The sequence below is a fragment of the Falco peregrinus genome, chromosome Z (genome assembly GCF_023634155.1).
Source record: "Falco peregrinus isolate bFalPer1 chromosome Z, bFalPer1.pri, whole genome shotgun sequence".
Taxonomy (NCBI): Eukaryota; Metazoa; Chordata; class Aves; order Falconiformes; family Falconidae; genus Falco; species Falco peregrinus.
The window spans coordinates 37,552,240-37,569,194 of NC_073739.1; the positions used below are offsets into that span (position 1 = coordinate 37,552,240).

General features: G+C 39.0%; 2 protein-coding genes across 18 annotated transcripts in view; one reads left to right on the forward strand and one right to left on the reverse strand.

The window, feature by feature from the left end:
- The window catches only part of SEMA4D (semaphorin 4D), a 96,566-nt gene extending 85,302 nt beyond the window's left edge, over positions 1 to 11,264 (forward strand). Inside the window, exons 16-18 of one of the 2 annotated variants that reach the window (XM_055790233.1) lie at positions 8,764 to 8,973; positions 10,408 to 10,505; positions 11,010 to 11,264. In XM_055790233.1, coding sequence (XP_055646208.1) covers positions 8,764 to 8,973; positions 10,408 to 10,505; positions 11,010 to 11,039 — 338 coding nt within the window. In that variant the 3' untranslated portion in view covers positions 11,040 to 11,264. Of the gene's footprint in view, positions 1 to 8,763; positions 8,974 to 10,407 lie in introns of both variants that reach the window. The other variant, XM_055790232.1, reaches the window with a different exon arrangement.
- Positions 11,265 to 12,813: 1,549 nt separating this feature from the next.
- Positions 12,814 to 16,955, reverse strand: part of SECISBP2 (SECIS binding protein 2) — a 28,796-nt gene continuing 24,654 nt past the window's right edge. For all 16 annotated transcript variants that reach the window (XM_055790225.1, XM_055790226.1, XM_055790222.1 and 13 more), the window contains 4 exons: positions 16,615 to 16,835; positions 15,715 to 15,869; positions 15,076 to 15,277; positions 12,814 to 14,268 (listed from right to left, as the gene is read on the reverse strand). In XM_055790225.1, the coding sequence (XP_055646200.1) occupies positions 14,162 to 14,268; positions 15,076 to 15,277; positions 15,715 to 15,869; positions 16,615 to 16,835 (685 nt within the window). In that variant the 3' untranslated portion in view covers positions 12,814 to 14,161. The remainder of the gene's footprint in view (positions 14,269 to 15,075; positions 15,278 to 15,714; positions 15,870 to 16,614; positions 16,836 to 16,955) is intronic.

Below are 16,955 nucleotides of genomic sequence, written 5' to 3' on the forward strand. Positions count from 1 at the left end.
TTGATCTTAACTTTACAGATGAGTGACATACTAGAATGTCCCGAGTATGCTGAGCAACGATTTAAATCCATTTATAATCAGGAACAGTGTAAAACATTATGCTTTATTTGTGTTTCTGGCCTGCAGTCAGACTCCCTGTGTCCATGGTGTCAGTAAGTCTTAACGTCCTCCCTTAGTCTGTCTGAAGCTGGAGCTTTTCCATAATGGGTTTCTTAATTTTCAGTCTCATTAAATTAATCCTGGAAGTGAACGTGATAGTTCTGTAAACTCAGAAATCCTTTTCAAAAGAGTTATTTCATGGGGATATGAAGATGGGTGTTAACGCCCATGTACAATGCCTGTTCCCTGTGGTTATGCTATTCTGAAGACAGTGCCAGAAGGCTTCCCACATGGAAAAGATCCACAGCTTGCAAGAGTCAGAATTGCACACGATTCACTACAGTTTTTCTCTCTGGCGAAGCCTGAAGTTGCACTGAAAGACATGCAGAAGGGTGGGGAAAACATGATGCACCGCTCTTCACTAGTCACTGCAGCACACCGAGTGAAGTCTGGACAGAGCGTCTGCAGAGTTATGTCTGAACCAGACATTGCCCGAGGCTGTGCCCAGATGTTGAGGGTTGGCTGTACTGGTGTCACCAAGTACTGGTGCAGCACGGGTCTCAGGAGTGGGGCTCAAAAGTCCCCATACCCCAAGGGTGTGCCCAGTTCGACCCTGGGAAGAGGAGCTTTTCTGTTGGAGACTGATTTACCCAGGGAAATGAGGAAGGTTTTTCACTGGGACTGGCTTCATAAGTCATTCTTGGGTGAGATTTTTCAGATTAATTGCATCCCCAGTGATGCCCTGCGGTGGTCTGGTTGGCTAACCTGGTTCCGTGCCTTCAGAGCTCAGTTGGAGCGGCACAGGTGTGTGCAGCACCCGGAGCAGACGGAGCATGCCGGCGCCCGAAGGTGCAGTGCATTAGGCAGTGCATTACAGCGTGTCAATCTATTAAAATGGAGTTTACTTCAGTTGTTACTTTGTTGTACTCTTACCAGAACAGAAATATCACATAGCAATTTTCCATGGACACACACAACTGGTTCTGTAACCAGCTGCAGTTTTCCAGCTCTTTTTTTTTTTTTTTTTTTCTTTTTGTGAACTGTTGTACAAAATAGCCCCCAGAACACCTCTTCCTGCCTTTGTTACTGAGTGTTTCTTAATAATTATGCCGGTGGACAGATACATAATTTGGTTTTGGAACCCAAAAATAGTTTAAGTGGTAGCCTAGAAATGAAAAGTCTCCATCTCCCAGGACAGTTCCGTCCACTGCACAAATATTTTAAAACTCTAAAATTTTTTAATTTTTATGCAGTATTTACATGGTGATGCTTTGTTGAAGCAGTACCCTTGACTTTAATCTGTGTAGTTGCATAGTAATGTAAGTGGTTGTTTTATCTTCATCCTCATGGGAATGCTAAGTTTGTACCTTGTTAAACATTTACATATCCCACTTTACGAATTAGCTTCTCCGCAGACCTTTGGTGTTTCACCATATGCTGTCTGCCTACTGTAGCATCTTTGGCTACAGTAATCTGATAGTAGCTGTTACTTCGCAATTTTGCAGTTTTGTATCACTTCTTTCAGTGATTTCTGCACTGACTGAATATTCATCACTTAAAGGCATCTTGGTACAACAAAACCATTCCTTTATACAGATCTCTGACATGACACCTGCCTTTCATTATTTGAGATGCATGTGGAAGATAAATTGAAAAATTAAATTGTTTCCTTAATATAGTAGGTTATAAAATCACATAAATACTGCAGACCCATTTTGCATAAAAATCAGAGACCTAAAAGTATCCTCATAATTTAATGGCCATATCTTAGGGCTACAGTTATCTTACTAGAACATTGGCACTTCTTTTTTCAGACATCAGGGCCTGCTGCGGCACCCTTACATCTAACTGTATGCAAAACCAGCAGCATTAAACACCTTTAAGTGTTGGTGTTATTCTGGCTATGATGGCTTCCTCCACAGTGACTTCTGTAAGACAACTGAAGATTAATTTCTGTAAGGACTGTGACATGGATGATGCATTCTTGAATTCTGGCATCAACAGCACATTTTGAAAAATTTCTGTAGAACTTCCTTCCGCTGTGCACTTCTATATGTAAAGGCTATAGTCAAGCTAAGAAATAGGTGGAAAGGTGCGCAGAAAAAAATACTTTGTTTTTTAGACTATATTATTTTCTTGTAAGGACTAGAATAAGCTCAGTATAAACATAACTCAAGCATAAGGCACATCAAGTTAAAAAAAGGTGAGAATTAGGAAAAGTTGAGAGTAAGAGTGTCTTACTAATTCTTCCTCAAAAGATTTCCTTCATATTCTTTTTTTCTGCTGAACAGAACCTTACCTTGCAGTGTGCAGCTGACCGCATTCATACAGGTTTTTCCTGTGCAGTGAATAAGAGGTGCGGTTGGGAAAACTCTACCTGTGTGACTTTTGATAATCAATAAATGCTTAAAATGTAAGAGACACCAAAACATTTTTCTCCCCATTAAGAAATCAGTCCAGTTAGGACTAGTAATTGTAGCCTGCAAATAATTATTACTGTTGTAACATGCTTAAAACATTTCAAACTGCGTGCGTGTTGTGGTGTATCCCATATATACCAGTAGGTAAGTGTTCTTGTACACTCGTTGGTAAATTTTACCACCTACATCATACGTCAGCAGAGGGCTTAGGTAAATTAAGCCCATTGCATCGTTTTAAAAGTTTTTGATTGGTATCTGAATGGTTTGAATAAGCTATCCTTTTGAGAAAATTTGTCAAAAAGTCTCCTCTGAGCCCAAGGGAAAGAGCCAGTTACCCCTGTGAAGGAGGAGCACCTCTGTGAAGCTGAAGCTTTGCTGCTTAGTTGTAGTTCAGCTCTTCAGCTTCTGGAATTGGGTGTTGCTCAGGCCGTTTCCAGAGATCAGCTGATGTCACCACAGAACAGGCAGTATTCACCATTTGAACTTAATAAACATGCAATTATGGGGGGACTAGAAAGGTACAAGGAAAAGAGGTATTACAGAATCCATGCAGCTTTTGTAGTATGACTAGGTGCGTATAAAAGGAGTTTTCCTTCACGCTGGGGTCTTTGAGATCCCAAAGTAACTTCTTACTTTCAGCACATGTCTTCTTTCAGGAGAGGGATTTCACTTGGGTGGGTATTTGTTTCCATGTATCATTTACTTAGGTTTTACTTGACCTCCCAGCTTAGCCTACCTTCTTTTGCAATTCAGCATTAATGTTTAAACTTTTTCTCTTTGCAGATATGCAACTCTGAATCAGTAATGTCTCAGCCTGGAGTCATACACTGGTACTAACTCCTAAACATTGGCTATGATCAAGAAGCTGTATTTCCCACTCCTGCCTACAGATATGTGATGGTTTTGGAGTGGTGTCTGAGTCTCTGGAGCATAATCACAACTTTATGCTCTTTCTCCCCAGAAATTCTTGTTGTTGCTAACCCCACCAGCCCAGTTTTCAAAGTGACTACATGTGCACTTTGTTTTTCTTGTCTTTCCCGTGAGAGCTACAACCTGTAAACTTGTAATAATTAATCCCTCAGTGTGATGGCTGATTAACTGGGTAATGATTTGGAACACAGTTCTAACTTTTTTTAATTTCAGCAGAAACTGCTTACCAGAGCTGCTTCAACGTGTTTGTTGTGTGTGTTGTCCCCTCAGTGGAGATGACTATCTCATTTCTGTCTCTTCCAGTCATCTTCCTGCTAGACTGGCCTAACAAGTGAAGGAGCAAAAAGCAATACCTTGCGCTCTCCGGAGAGCAGGAGTGATTTCTGGACAGCATGCTAAAATATGCTCTCCAGTTTTCTTGATTTTATTTTAAAACTTCATGTAGTAGCCTCGTTAGCTGGCAGGAGGGCCAAAAATAAGTAAGCAAACTCAAACTGGAAGCACTTTTTTTTTGTTTTTCTGCCAGTCCTTTGTTCTAGCTTGCTAGTACTTAATTATTCTTAATGGATTCCAATTGCAAAATCTTTTTTTGGACTTGCTCAGAGACTAGCTAAATAAATTCTGTTCATGCTGGGAAATGTGGACAGTTATGAATTGCATTTCCACCTCATAGGCAAGTCAGCCATTTTCCCAATCTGCTTTTAAATTCCATTCTGTGAAGGCGATGCTGTGCCCTATGTCGGCCTGCATCTCGCTGCCAGTGGGCTAAGATACTTCCAGCTTTCGCATGGTTCACAGACCCGTAATTTAACAAAGGCATCAGGTTTTTGGAGGAGTATGTTATGCGTTCTTCAGTATGAATTACTTGGTGTTTGAAGTAACATTCTTTGTTGGCATTTCAGAGAGGTCTGATTTTCTTGGTCTGCCCCTACTTTAAAGCAAAACCAAACCAACCACTGATAAACAAAACCAAAAAACCCACATTATCTGAGGGCTACCTACTTTGTACACTATTTTCAGAAAACTGCAAAGATGTTTACCTCAATTTAAAGATTCTTTCTTTCCCCACTTTTCCAATCTGTTTCCCTCCTGATTGCTTCATTTACTACTTATTTTCCTAGCTTGTCAGCAACAGTGATTCAGACTTCTACAACTCAAACAGTGTCCAGCCTTAAATTTAACTTTCATTCAAGTACAGGGTTGTGCTGGTGGTAGTTTCCCATAATAAAAATTGACTGACCTTCTTCTATGCTAATTTTGGTCTCTGACTTAAAATATAATCTTTCTGCACCCAGATTACAGTCTTTAAAAATTAATCCCTGCCCTGGATGACACCTTCCAATATGATCTTTGTTTTCTGAAATTTGGGATGTTTAGTTCAGTAGCATTCAGTACAAGCCAAAGCTGCAAGCTGGATAGCACGTGTTAAATCCAGATGCCACTTTTTAATTTTTTTTTTTTTTAAATCTGCTGCATGTTCTGAGCTGTGGAGAGAGTTTCGGTGTATATTGGAGAATACAGGGGAGTTTTTCCCAGACCTAAACTTCCCGTCACTGTGGATAAGCCTCTGGTAGCAGTTCTATGTCAAGGTTACAGGAATTCGTAAATAAGACTTTCTGTCACCCTGCTAGAGTACCTGTCAGTTATCTTCAGTGGATTTCAAATGCGCTGTCAACTTTACCCAGCTCACCTCCCTCTGTCTTGAAGTGTTTCTCTAAGTAATTCATAAGAAAGCTGTGTTTTAATGTTACCCTTCAAAAACTGTAAAAAATGAGGAAAAACATTAATAACAGGGTAGCACTTCTGCATAGTTCACTACATGGCTCATTCGGTGGCTTGTGGACCCTCTACACAGCTCTGCAAGCTGCAGCATTTGGCAAAAGGAAGTAGCTTGGCCTGTTCTCGCCCTCCTCCCCCACCCCAGCCTTTGTCAGTGAGCTCTACTTAATCCATAATGTCTTGCTTTTTATCTCCAAGCTTTCTTGAAAGCTGCATCTCTATCAGGATTTGATGTGTATATGGCAAATGCTTAATTTGGTACAGTTCAGCCAGGCGCATTAGCATGCTGCTCTGAATAGGTGGCTGTATACTCCAATTCTTTAAGTCTGGTTTTATTTATTTATTTTAACCTAAAACAGAATTTGTAGCAGTGATTCAGGGATTACAATTAGATTGTCGTAGAAGTTTACAAGCAGCTGCAGTGCTTTATGTTTTTAATGCTATCTACACCTGCTGAAACTTTACCTTGTGGAAAATCTTGAGGCAAAACCACCTGGGTATTAAATGAATGGTTTGTGCAAGTCTGCCTGACTTGACATAGGTCAGAAAATCCATTTTGCTAGCAGAAACTACCTGGACAGTACCTGGGCTGTTACTCCCTGGGCAGTACCATTTTGCTCAAAGTGCTGAAAGCAGAGAAAATGACACCTATATGAAAAAGTAGCAAACACTTCCTCAGCCACTGGAAATTACGAAGGGCTTATACACAGAAAAGAGGTAGGGCAGACAGTGCAGCAAGGTGGTTTTTTTTATTTTTGTTTGCCAATTCTTAACCCTTCCCCTTCTAAAAGTGTTACGGTGGTGAAATTGAAGCAAAGTTTTCAAAGTTAACTGTCTGAAATACCTTTCATTGTTGCTAAAACATAGCTACTTATATACCTAGACTGATGTGCTGTTGAATTCTCTGCTCAAGTATTCATTTAATGACTTTTTTTAAATTTTTTTCACGCATTCTTAAAACGGATGGCAAAGTAAGTAGATCAAATGCCTTAGAACTTAATTTTAAAAGTTTGCACTAGGCATGTAATTAATTTGTATTACAGTAACAACAGCAAGTGCAGAGTATATGTTCATAGTAGTTCACTTTATCATCAAAAAATATTTTCTAACCGTTACATCTGAGTCTGAAATTGTCACCCTAGAGCCGTAGAAATCTTGCACTTGATAACTGTGATTCAGTTTTTGCAGATTAAACTGTTTCACAGTGTGTTTTTATTATTGCTCAATACTGAAAAGGAAAGCAAGTACAAAATAATAGCACAGTGCCTGGAAACTGGGGATAAACTGCAGTGAAATGTGAAGACCAGTAAAAACCCTGACTGGTGCTTGACCCTAGGTTTTGCTGTGGGCTGACTTGTATGAGTGGGGATGAGTGTCTCTCTGTGGGGATTTCCAGTGCTGACCGCACAGAAAACAAAGGTAAGGTAACAGCCCAGTTGCAACTTCTTGAAGGGCTGACGTGAAACAACACAGCTTGCAAAATTTCGCATGTAAGGAAATGCTTGGATTTTGGTCTTTTGGTGAAACCTGTGTCTAAACTGAGCTTTTGGCAGATTTCCAGAGTGATTGTGATCTTTACCACCAGAAAATAAACCAGGTTCTCTGATGTGAACAGTAACATTTGAAGTAAGTTTAGAGAAGCCTCCTGCACTGAACATGCCACTTCCTCCCATGGCCCCAAAATGGATGGCATTTTTCAAGCTTAGGGTTTTAGTTAATGGCCCTACTCCCATGTGTTAAGGCTTGAACTACTGCAAATAAAACTCAAGCACCTGGCTTTTAACTTTACAATGCTGGAGCAGTAACTCTTCTATGCTTGGAAAAGTTCCTCCTGAGGCTTGTGCTGCAGCACTCCCTCTTGCTGATCTCCACTGCAGTCAAGTTGGTCATAACGTCTCCAAGTCAGCCTGACCTCTGCGAACAGTATCTCTTAATTTCATTTATGTATTGATGCTGTGTGAGATTTGAGGCATCTGTTAGAAATTATAATCAAGTGTTTTTGAAGATAGGTTTCTACTTCAAAGACTTTTCTTTTTAAGATTTCTATCTTTCTGCTGTGCTTGTTTACTTAACTGTTCCTCCCACTTGTCCACATTCCAAATTCAGCATTATCTTACTGAAATAATTTATTCCTGGTTCCAGACTTCCCATGATTTTAGCAACATATAAACTATCCACTGTTAATTGTAGAGTAAGTACGATCATCAAACTTTTTTTGAGTGTGTGCACTAGGCTGTTTTCAGTTCAGCATATGCTTGCCCTCTTGACTTTGTCAGAGCTGTTGTCAGTCCTTAAGAGAGATTGTGCCACTTCCCTACCTCCCTCTTTCCCTCAGAAATAAACCCTACCAGGCTTTAACTAGGTCCCATTCTCTATCATTCACCCTTACTACTAATTTCTGTCTCCATATTTGTAGTGTATTAGTTTCATTTCCAAATGAACTTAACATATGCTGCGGAAGTGCACAGATCTAAAGACTACCTTCTTTTTTTGTCTGCCTGCATAATTAGCTAAAAAGTAGTTGATTTTCAGTACACTAGCTTAGAATCAAATCTTTTCCTAAAGAAAAATGCCACACGGATTTGCAATCAAAAACACTCATAGTAAAAACTGACTTCTGTAGTAGGTAACCTGTTCTCTCAAGAAATACTTACAAAAATAATTTGTTTTCTTTTTACCCCAAATTTCCCTTTATGTATTCTCTTCCTAAGGTTAGTCTGGATCCTAGGCCCCAAGGGAGAAACAGGCATGCTTTAAACATCAGAATTACTGCGAAGTTCTTAGCTTGGCCCACATGTCTTTTAAATGAAAAGGCTCCGATACTGCCAAATACACTTCAGCCAACCTTGCTAATTTTCTGGGAACAGCTGTTCTGGTCTTTGGGCTACTGTCAATCTCTTGATTTATTCAAATTCTGTCCTCACAGGGTAAGACGAATAACGGCAATGAGACTGGCTAAGAGATTAGATTGCTCTTTGTTGTTGATCCAAGCTTCTCCCAAGTTCTGTCTTGCCTAATTGCCTGCTGTGACTAATGATTCTGTGCTTTTTCCAATTCTGCTTCTTTCACTATTAGTTCCAGCATCTTTGACACACAGAGTTCTTGAACTTTCTCCCTCCTGGCCTTTATTTCAGATTTTGCAAGGCATGTCTCAGATGGGTTCAGCTTCATACCAGAAGCTAGCTTGCTCAGCAGCAGGCAGTGTGGCCTAGCTCTACAGGAAATCATATAGGGAGAGTGCTGGTGTTCAGCATCAGCTGTGTCGTGTTTGTGGGGTAAATTCCCCCTTGTGAGAATAAAGACAGAATTCCTTTACATGTATAAACTAATTTACAACTTTGGCTTGAACCTCAATTACCAGTGCTAGGTCCTTTTTCACCCCAGGTTTCTGGAATTTCAACTGAAGAAACCTAAGAAACATTACAATCAACCACTTAGGCTTTTGAGCCTAATCTTGAGGTCTTAGGCTTTTGTTTTCTTGTCAAAGACTCATTTTGTATTTTCTTAGAAAACAAGCTGACTGATGTATCTACAGGTCCGGGTGGCTCCTACTTTGTCTGGAAGAAGAATGGACAGAAGATGAAGGCATGCATCACTGAGCAATCTCATATGCTGTTTGCTGGCAGAGTGCATATTCTGAGTTGGGTGAAAGATTCAGTATCAGAAGATACAGAATATAAATGTTCATTAATCTCAAAAGCTGGGAACACAACATCGGAAGTGCTCATCACAGTGGAAGATAAAGGTAGGCTGGTTTTGAATGTATGCCATGTCTGGCCTGACTCTGACAAGCAGTACAGCTCTGTAGTTTTCACCCGTAAAACATGTGCATATCTGAAGAATGGTAACTCTTGCTTATTGAATGGGTATCCACTTCAGTTGTTTATGGAAAGGTAGAAGGTTTTAGAGCCACAAAAATTCCTTTCTCCATCTCCTCCCAAAAGGACTAATCTGCAAATCAGCAGTTACGGTCTTAGAAATGAAACTAAAACTGCTAAACTAATGGAGACACATTGGAAGTCAGAAGAGTACTAAAGATGTAAAAACAGGTACTCTGCCAGAACTCTGCAGGGTAATGTAGAAAAATTCTTCAATGCCAAGGAAGTGCAATGGTAAAGAGAAACACTCACCACCCAGGATTTTTTAAAATCAGATGATTTGCAGACCACCTGTAGTTGGGCAGGCACAGTTCCCACCCTAAATGGGCAGGAGGTCAGTTAGCCAACTTCAGCAGCTGTGCAAGATCTTCAGGTAGCCCCAGCTGACCAATGCAACGTGAGCATCATCTGCAACTAGCTTTTGAGAATTTATCCAGGCCTGGAGAAGGTCTTAATAGTCTTTAACAAGACAGCAGTAAAAAGAAGGATGATAACAGTATGCATTTTCTTGGCAGGGTGAAGGAAAAATTAATTAGCTGGTTAGTAACAAACATGAATTTGTCAGGAACAGCTCAACCCTTCTCCTGTCAGTGTCAGAGAAAATCAGTAGTAGTTACACAAGCTGTCTTGCCATAGCCAGTTACTTTGAATTCTGTCTCAGATGCAGAATGAAGAGCATCTCAATGAACCTACTGTAAATGTGTAAGAGGGAAGCATTCACTACTCCAAGAGCATTACACACTGTTGCTAGTGTCCTGAAGATAGAGAAAATATTACAGTGGTGGATGTTACCACCAGTGTTACATTCTGCATGAAAAACTGGCAGACAGAACTAGAATTCTATGAAGATGTATAGCCCCTTCTTAAGTTCTCAATGGAATGAGGAACCATTAACTATGTAACATTACAGAGAAATGGGGAAATTACAAATGGGACATAGTCAGTTGTATCTCATCATTCTTCTCCCCAGACTTGGTATGATCTAACTGGAGCATTCCTGTACTTCATAGGCGGGTTGAACTCTTAACTTGTAAGTTGTACTTTCTAGATCTTGAATCACAGGTAAAGGCGCTGCATCTGTTTATCTGGAGGCTATAAAGTCTGCTGCAGAGGGGAAGAAACATGACCATTTGAATAGAATTTATTTCCAAGTAACATGAGAGGACGTAGAGCAAAATGAAGGACAAGATGGTGGCTTTAGTTCCTTCTAACCCAATGCTACACAGGAGGTACTGTAACTGAACAGATAACCAATTTACTTCATTATGTAGTTCTGTAATCACCCCTTGTACAATTCTCAGGTAGTGCTGGTCAGGATGGATGGACCAAAGAATTTGATACCTGGAGAAATGCCATTAATGAACATGACAAGATGATGCAAAACTGGAGGGAAACATGGGTAAGAATTTTTGGAAAAATATTACGTCCTACAGTGTTATTCTACTGGATGTACTACAGTCCCAGTTTTACAAATAGCCTACAAGGCTTCTGCAACCAGATATATTTATATAACGAAGAGATTAGCGTTCCTGTCCCATCATCATTCTTGACCCTCTCTGCTGTAAAATCTGCTCAATCTACGACATGTATTACGGTTATGTCATCTCGCTCCTTCATCCTGCCCAACACGGTAAGTCTGTGTATACTGAATGTATATTAATTTCATCACATCCAACCGGACTGCAGAGCCTACTGTCCACCAAAGCTGGCCTTCCTTAAAAAAAAAACCAGTCCCTACTTTTAACATTTTTCTACTAAGAGTTAGAACAAAGATTACTTTGAATAAGTTTTGGATACAACACATGTTTTTTGCATATGGAACATTAGTATAGGCAACCTTTAAGCTCCATTTTAATTTTTAAAGCAGTATTAACACATCATTCTGAACTGTTTTCTTCTTCAGGAAAGCTGCAACAAGATAAACGGCCTCTAACGGACAAAGGAATGAACAGGCTAGGAGAAACGTATGCAAGTTAAACTGTACCCAGTACTCTTAATATCACAGCATTCAAAGGGGTATTTGTGAGTGCTAGTGCTGGCAATAAAATCAATATTCAGGAGAATCACCTGAAGCCTGAGGTAGAAGAGGATATTCTTACTGCACCAAAGAACAACTAAGTAACATGCTACAAGAAAGGTGACCCATCCCATACTGTAAACTGTCTCTGGTTTCCTGATGCCAGTTATTTCAGCTTAATGAAAACACAAAAGCTGTCTCAATAAGACTTGTGCTGTTCAAACAATACAGTATGACGTATGGCTTCTGTTTCAAGTTCATTAAGCAAGCCAGTTAATTTTGGGCTTGAGGATCTTGACATAAGATTTAGAGATTAATAATATGTGGATCATGTTTATTTAAAGGCACTTGAACTTCTCTATTTTCTTTTAATATGTTTACCCTTACACTCTGTTCCCAGTGTTTTGAAAAGCATTCCTTTCTGGTGTCAGCAAGTTCATTTGTTCAAACACATTTCCTTTGGTGACAGAGTTTCTGTATCAAATAAAGAACTTCTGACTGATACTTGAAATATAGATTACAAAGCACCCAAGTTAAAGCAGACTCTAGTTTTTGAAAATTATTAATCTATGTTTTGAGATAACTGTGGTAGCTTTAAAAGAATTGTGTTGCATGAAGTGTAAGACTATTCCTAGCGAACTGCAGATTGAAAATGTGAGGACCTATTCAATCCACAGTAAAATTGTTTTACTGCAGTGCTGTTCAGAGTTTTGTCCTGCTGCATCTAATAAACAAAAGTCTGAGGCATAATTCAGGTTTTCTGTTTTGCCTTCTGAATGGTTTTCAACAATCGGGAAGCAAGTAAGAAGCCACCTAAGATTACACCTTGGGTCCATGGGGACAAATGAAAGCAGAAAGGTTTGTACTTATCCTAGGTTATCCCCTAACTGGTAAGATTTAAATTAATTTGTTTCCCACATTGAAGAAAGCATTCTCCTCACTCTACAACCTTCCTGAATGACTTCCCCCCCCCCAATACCAGACCACCTTGTGGTCACACATGCAGGGTGAAAATTCTTGTACACAAATAATTTTCCCCATTTTTCACATTGGCAATCATAAATTATTGCATTACAGTCAGAGTTTTAGATAAGAATAGCCTGAGTTTTGCCTTATATCTGCAGCAAAATACTCCAACTACTAAAAAAAGACTGGCAGATTTTTGTTGAGCTCAACTTTGTGAAAGAACATCTGTGTAACAGAATTGGTGAACACATCTGTGACCCCTTATAGTAAACTTCTTTGCTACATGCTAAGAACAAGAAATAACTCCCTAAGATTCTGAACAATCTGCAATGTTTCTAAAGTAACTTTTCATGCTCTTCTACAGTAATACAAAATAGAAAATATGGTAAAAAAAAAAAAAAGCAGTTAATATGGTCTTCACTGACTGGTTGCCATTCCATGCAGTGACTAGGTTCAGAGAGTTTTGGATGTGTATCAAAGTAGTGCAGACACAAGCAATAAATCACAACTTACCTCTGGATCAAGGATTACTGGGCTATCCAAAACCATATTTCATCACTGGGATCTGTCACCCTCAATTTCCATTTAAGATTAGAAGAAACTAATACAAAAGGATCACATAACTAGTGACCAACTGTGCATTTCATCTTAAGGCTGGCTTTCCTTAGCAATGTTCTTCCTCAAAACTGACATTTCAAGTATTACTAAATGCCCACCAGAAGAGTTTACTTAAGTCACAACCATACTTTTATAGAATCAATATATTGTTAACAGATTTTATACAATTTACATTCTACAAAATTGTTTGAAGTTTAGAATTATTTAAAGTTTTTATATCATGTCTAACTTCACAAGGCAGCTACTTTCCAAAATATTGCACTATAAACGTTCAATGTGATGAAGCACTTACAGGCACACTTCAGAGATGCTGGCAGCAGCACATGGCATCTATACCACCTTTCAGAACAGCTGACATAAGTTACACGTGCATACTCCAATGACTTTCTTTGCATTTGTCCTCTTGGGTCTGCAACTTGTAAACAATGGTATTTATATAGGACATTCCCACTAAGGTGCTCCACCACCATTATGTGCACATTTTGTTTTTAAAATTTTATTTCCTGTAAGGTAAAAATTTTCCCTACCTTAAAAACAAACTGAGATTGATCAAAACCTCTTTCATTTATATGTATGCTGACACAACCCCAAACTGAAGGAATGAAGAGCGTGTCAGCCTGGAAAAGGTACAGACAGGATAGCAGGCTGGTACATTTGCTGTCCTTCGTACCCTCTACCTTCAAAGCAGGACCTACAATAAACTAGTCTCAGTAGCAGCAGAAACATCATCCCTGTACACTTAATTAATGTTAGAAATCCCATAAACAGAGCATTTTCACTTCAGGAATTTCAGATGTTTGTAGTCCATGCTCTCTGCTTTACACCTGCTGTATGATCCCAGAAGAACAGAATACCACACAGAAGAGCTAACTGGGAACTATGTCATCATGGCCTTCCTTAATTAGTTTCAAACCAGCTGCCTGCCCAAAAGAAAGTGACATTGATGCCAGCCTGCCCATCTGAGCAGGTTTATTCAGAAGAAAAAAAAACAAACCAAACCCACAATCAAAAACCATGTGAAGTTCTTTAAACGAGAGTTTGAAAAAAAAAAAAAACCAAGCCCCAATCTTTTGGCTCATGGTATCTTTTTGCAAATAGAACCATCTTTCTAGCAAGTTCTTTTGGTATACTGTATCACTAACAAATCAACACTAGTCCATAAAACCACTGAAGTTTGTGGGGTTTTTTGACCACTAAACCAAGCCAGTTCAAATGGCTCAGACAATTTGTTGTTCTCATCTGCTATAGTACATCCAAATACATAGAAAGTAAAAGCATTAGCCAGTGCCTCCTGTGCTCCAGCGTGCATTTTGCTTAAAGTGATTCAGAGCAGTTTACTTGGCTGAGTTCAGATACTTCTTAAATTTAAAACCTTAAATTTACTTTACTATCCTATTCCTAAAGATCTGGAAAAAAAAAAAAAAATGAAATGCCCAATCAAATTGGATCTGGATTTACTGATGCTCTTCTGAATTCACTATCACGTCAGTAGTTGCACTCTCTTCCAGTTCCAGTGCATATGGGTTATACTCTTCTTCAAGTTTTCTCTTCCAGATTTTAACTAGGGAATATTGGAATAAAATAAAAACAAACAAACAAAAAAACAAAAACAAAATAACAAAGAGGTTACTGTATAATACTTGAGGAAAAACTTAAGTGAAAAGTCACACTGATTCTCTCCTTCCTCCTCAAAGTGCTGAGGTAAATTAGCAAATGGGCTTGTTAGCATGTATACCACACGACATCAGATGACACAAGAAAGAATACTATGGAGTGATGTAATCCATTAAGGTCCTTGCACCCAGCCCCCCTACTCAAGCCAAGAGTAACTCTGAAGGTGGATCCAACTTTAAAAAAGGCTCGGAACTTCTCAAAACTTTCAAAGCACTTTTAAGTTGCCTAGTATCTTGATTACTGTTATTGGCTGGTAACTATATGAGCAGAGCTGGAGAAAAGTATTTTAAGAAGTGGGAGGCCTTTATAAAACATGAACACTTATGGACAGAAAGATGCATCTCCAACAGGCTTCAATACAAAACTGAAGTCCACCATAGAGTTACAGAGTATGCACTTGTAGAAAAACACTTCATAATTTTTTAACAAATATAAATAATAAGGAGCCTCTGTTAAACCTCCTCTGACAAATGAGTACTGCTTGCCATCGGTGGATTTCAGAGAAGAATTTTCTCTAAGACTTTCTCAGCAAGAGTTGACCTCAGGTTTATAAAATTTGGAGAGGGGGTACACCACAGAAAAGCAGAATTTCCCCCTCTACTAACCACGTAAGTGTCAGGTGTCATTTGTTCCACTGCAAATTGTAGAACTCAAAGAGCCCTTTGAATGAAGAAACAAGTCGGTAAATACTCACTATAATTAGGTACATCCTCATCAGAGTCCTTGGAAGATGTTTTACCCATTTCTGATAAACTGTTTTTTTCATATTCTGTGGCTGAGATGCTGGGTTGGGTTTCTTTTAGTCCTCCTTCAGCTTCTTTCTCTAAAGCTGCTATCATATCTTTGTAGGCTTTCCTGGCCTCTGTTGTCAATTGTACCATTCTATGAAAATGGTCCTATGGAAATAAACAATATTTGTAGAGCTTAAATCATATAGTAACTTCTCACATTTCTATGACAAACTGTAATGAATATTCCTTATTAGAAACATACGTTCACATATAAAAGCTAAGCAGCTAAGTACCACATAAAGACACGAAAAGCAAGCCATTTATAAGCATTTACAAAAACACCAATCCTCTAGAAAAAAAAAACAACGGACTGGAAAGAGATCTAGATGAAGAGGATGTCAGGAAGAGATGGCCAAACTACTTGTTTTGAACAGTGTTAAGTGGCTGTAGTTCCAAAACAAGAAGAATTTTTCATGTAAGCCACTGACCTGGGATAAAGACCCTAAGTGTACAAAAGCAAAACAAACAAAACCTTAGAGTATTTTTTCTCCCGTTACAGGTAAAAAATAAACAAACCCACGAACCTACACATTTCAGCTTACCTGAGCCCCATCATAGCTAAAAATCCCCACCACACTCACAGGCACTGCTTTGTTCACACAGCGGCCTAGAGCCTTGCGATTAAGGGCAAAAACAAATGGGATATTCTGTTCACAGGCACAGTCGATAATGTTGTGTAGAGTCTCATCCAACCCACCTAGAACAGACAGTAGAATTAGCAAAGAATGACACTATTCAACCTGAATATAACTACTGGACAGTACTGATAAAAGACAGCAAAAATACCCCAAGATTATGGATGCATTTTGAAATTACAAGAGCCTCTAGGAAAAAATACATGGATCTCAATAACAGCATCAGATCTCAATTTCTAAATGACAATTTGTCTTTTTTTTTTCTCAGTTCTTAATTAGCAGTATCCTTAGACTGCTACTGTTCTGCATTTTGTTGTATGTATAGTATAGTCTAATCTGGTATTAAAAAAAGACCCAGCTGCTAAGAAATTATTTGAAAGTTAATAGAAAGTAATGATAATAATTGCAACAAATGCTAACCAAACGGTCACTGACAACTTACAGTCAATCGGTGGCCTAAAAGAGACTGATAGCAGGACCTCTTGGGGTGGCACAGCAGGCATCAGCAACCTCTGCCTTCTCAGCTGTGCCAGTGCAACCTGCTGTGCAGCTGCACTGCAAATCAATACCTAAACGGATCCTGGTGTCAGGTAACCTCCCCCACCCCAGATAGCTTGACTCAGCTCACCCTTCAGCTGCACAGCAGCCAACAGCCCGAAGAACACAGGCATCTTTGTATGACTGGATTTCAAAGGCTATTCAAATAAGTTCCTCCAATAATAATAACTGCTGCCAGCATACCGAGTCTGCTTTTTTGCATTTCTTTTATTTAACGAACATTATTATTTTTTTTTTAAACTTATTTACCCTTTGACTGAATCTTTTCACAGTTAGGAGAGATGATGACACACTTCAGTTTTTTCAGCTTCAGATGTTTCAAAACTTCTCTAAGACCCATAACAAGCCTGCGTTTTATCTTGGCCTTTACTGGGTCTTTCTGATACAAGCGATCTTGGAAACGAACCAGCTCTTTTAAGAGATCTGTCACACAACTGTCAACTTCTTTACTAAGTACCTGGCTGCAGTAACTGGAAGAAAGAATCAATTAAATGTTAAAACCCCTAAAATTAAAACTGTAACATAAATACATAATATGTAAAATATAAATAGTTTACCTTCTATTCTATGTCCTTGTAATTTTTTCTGTT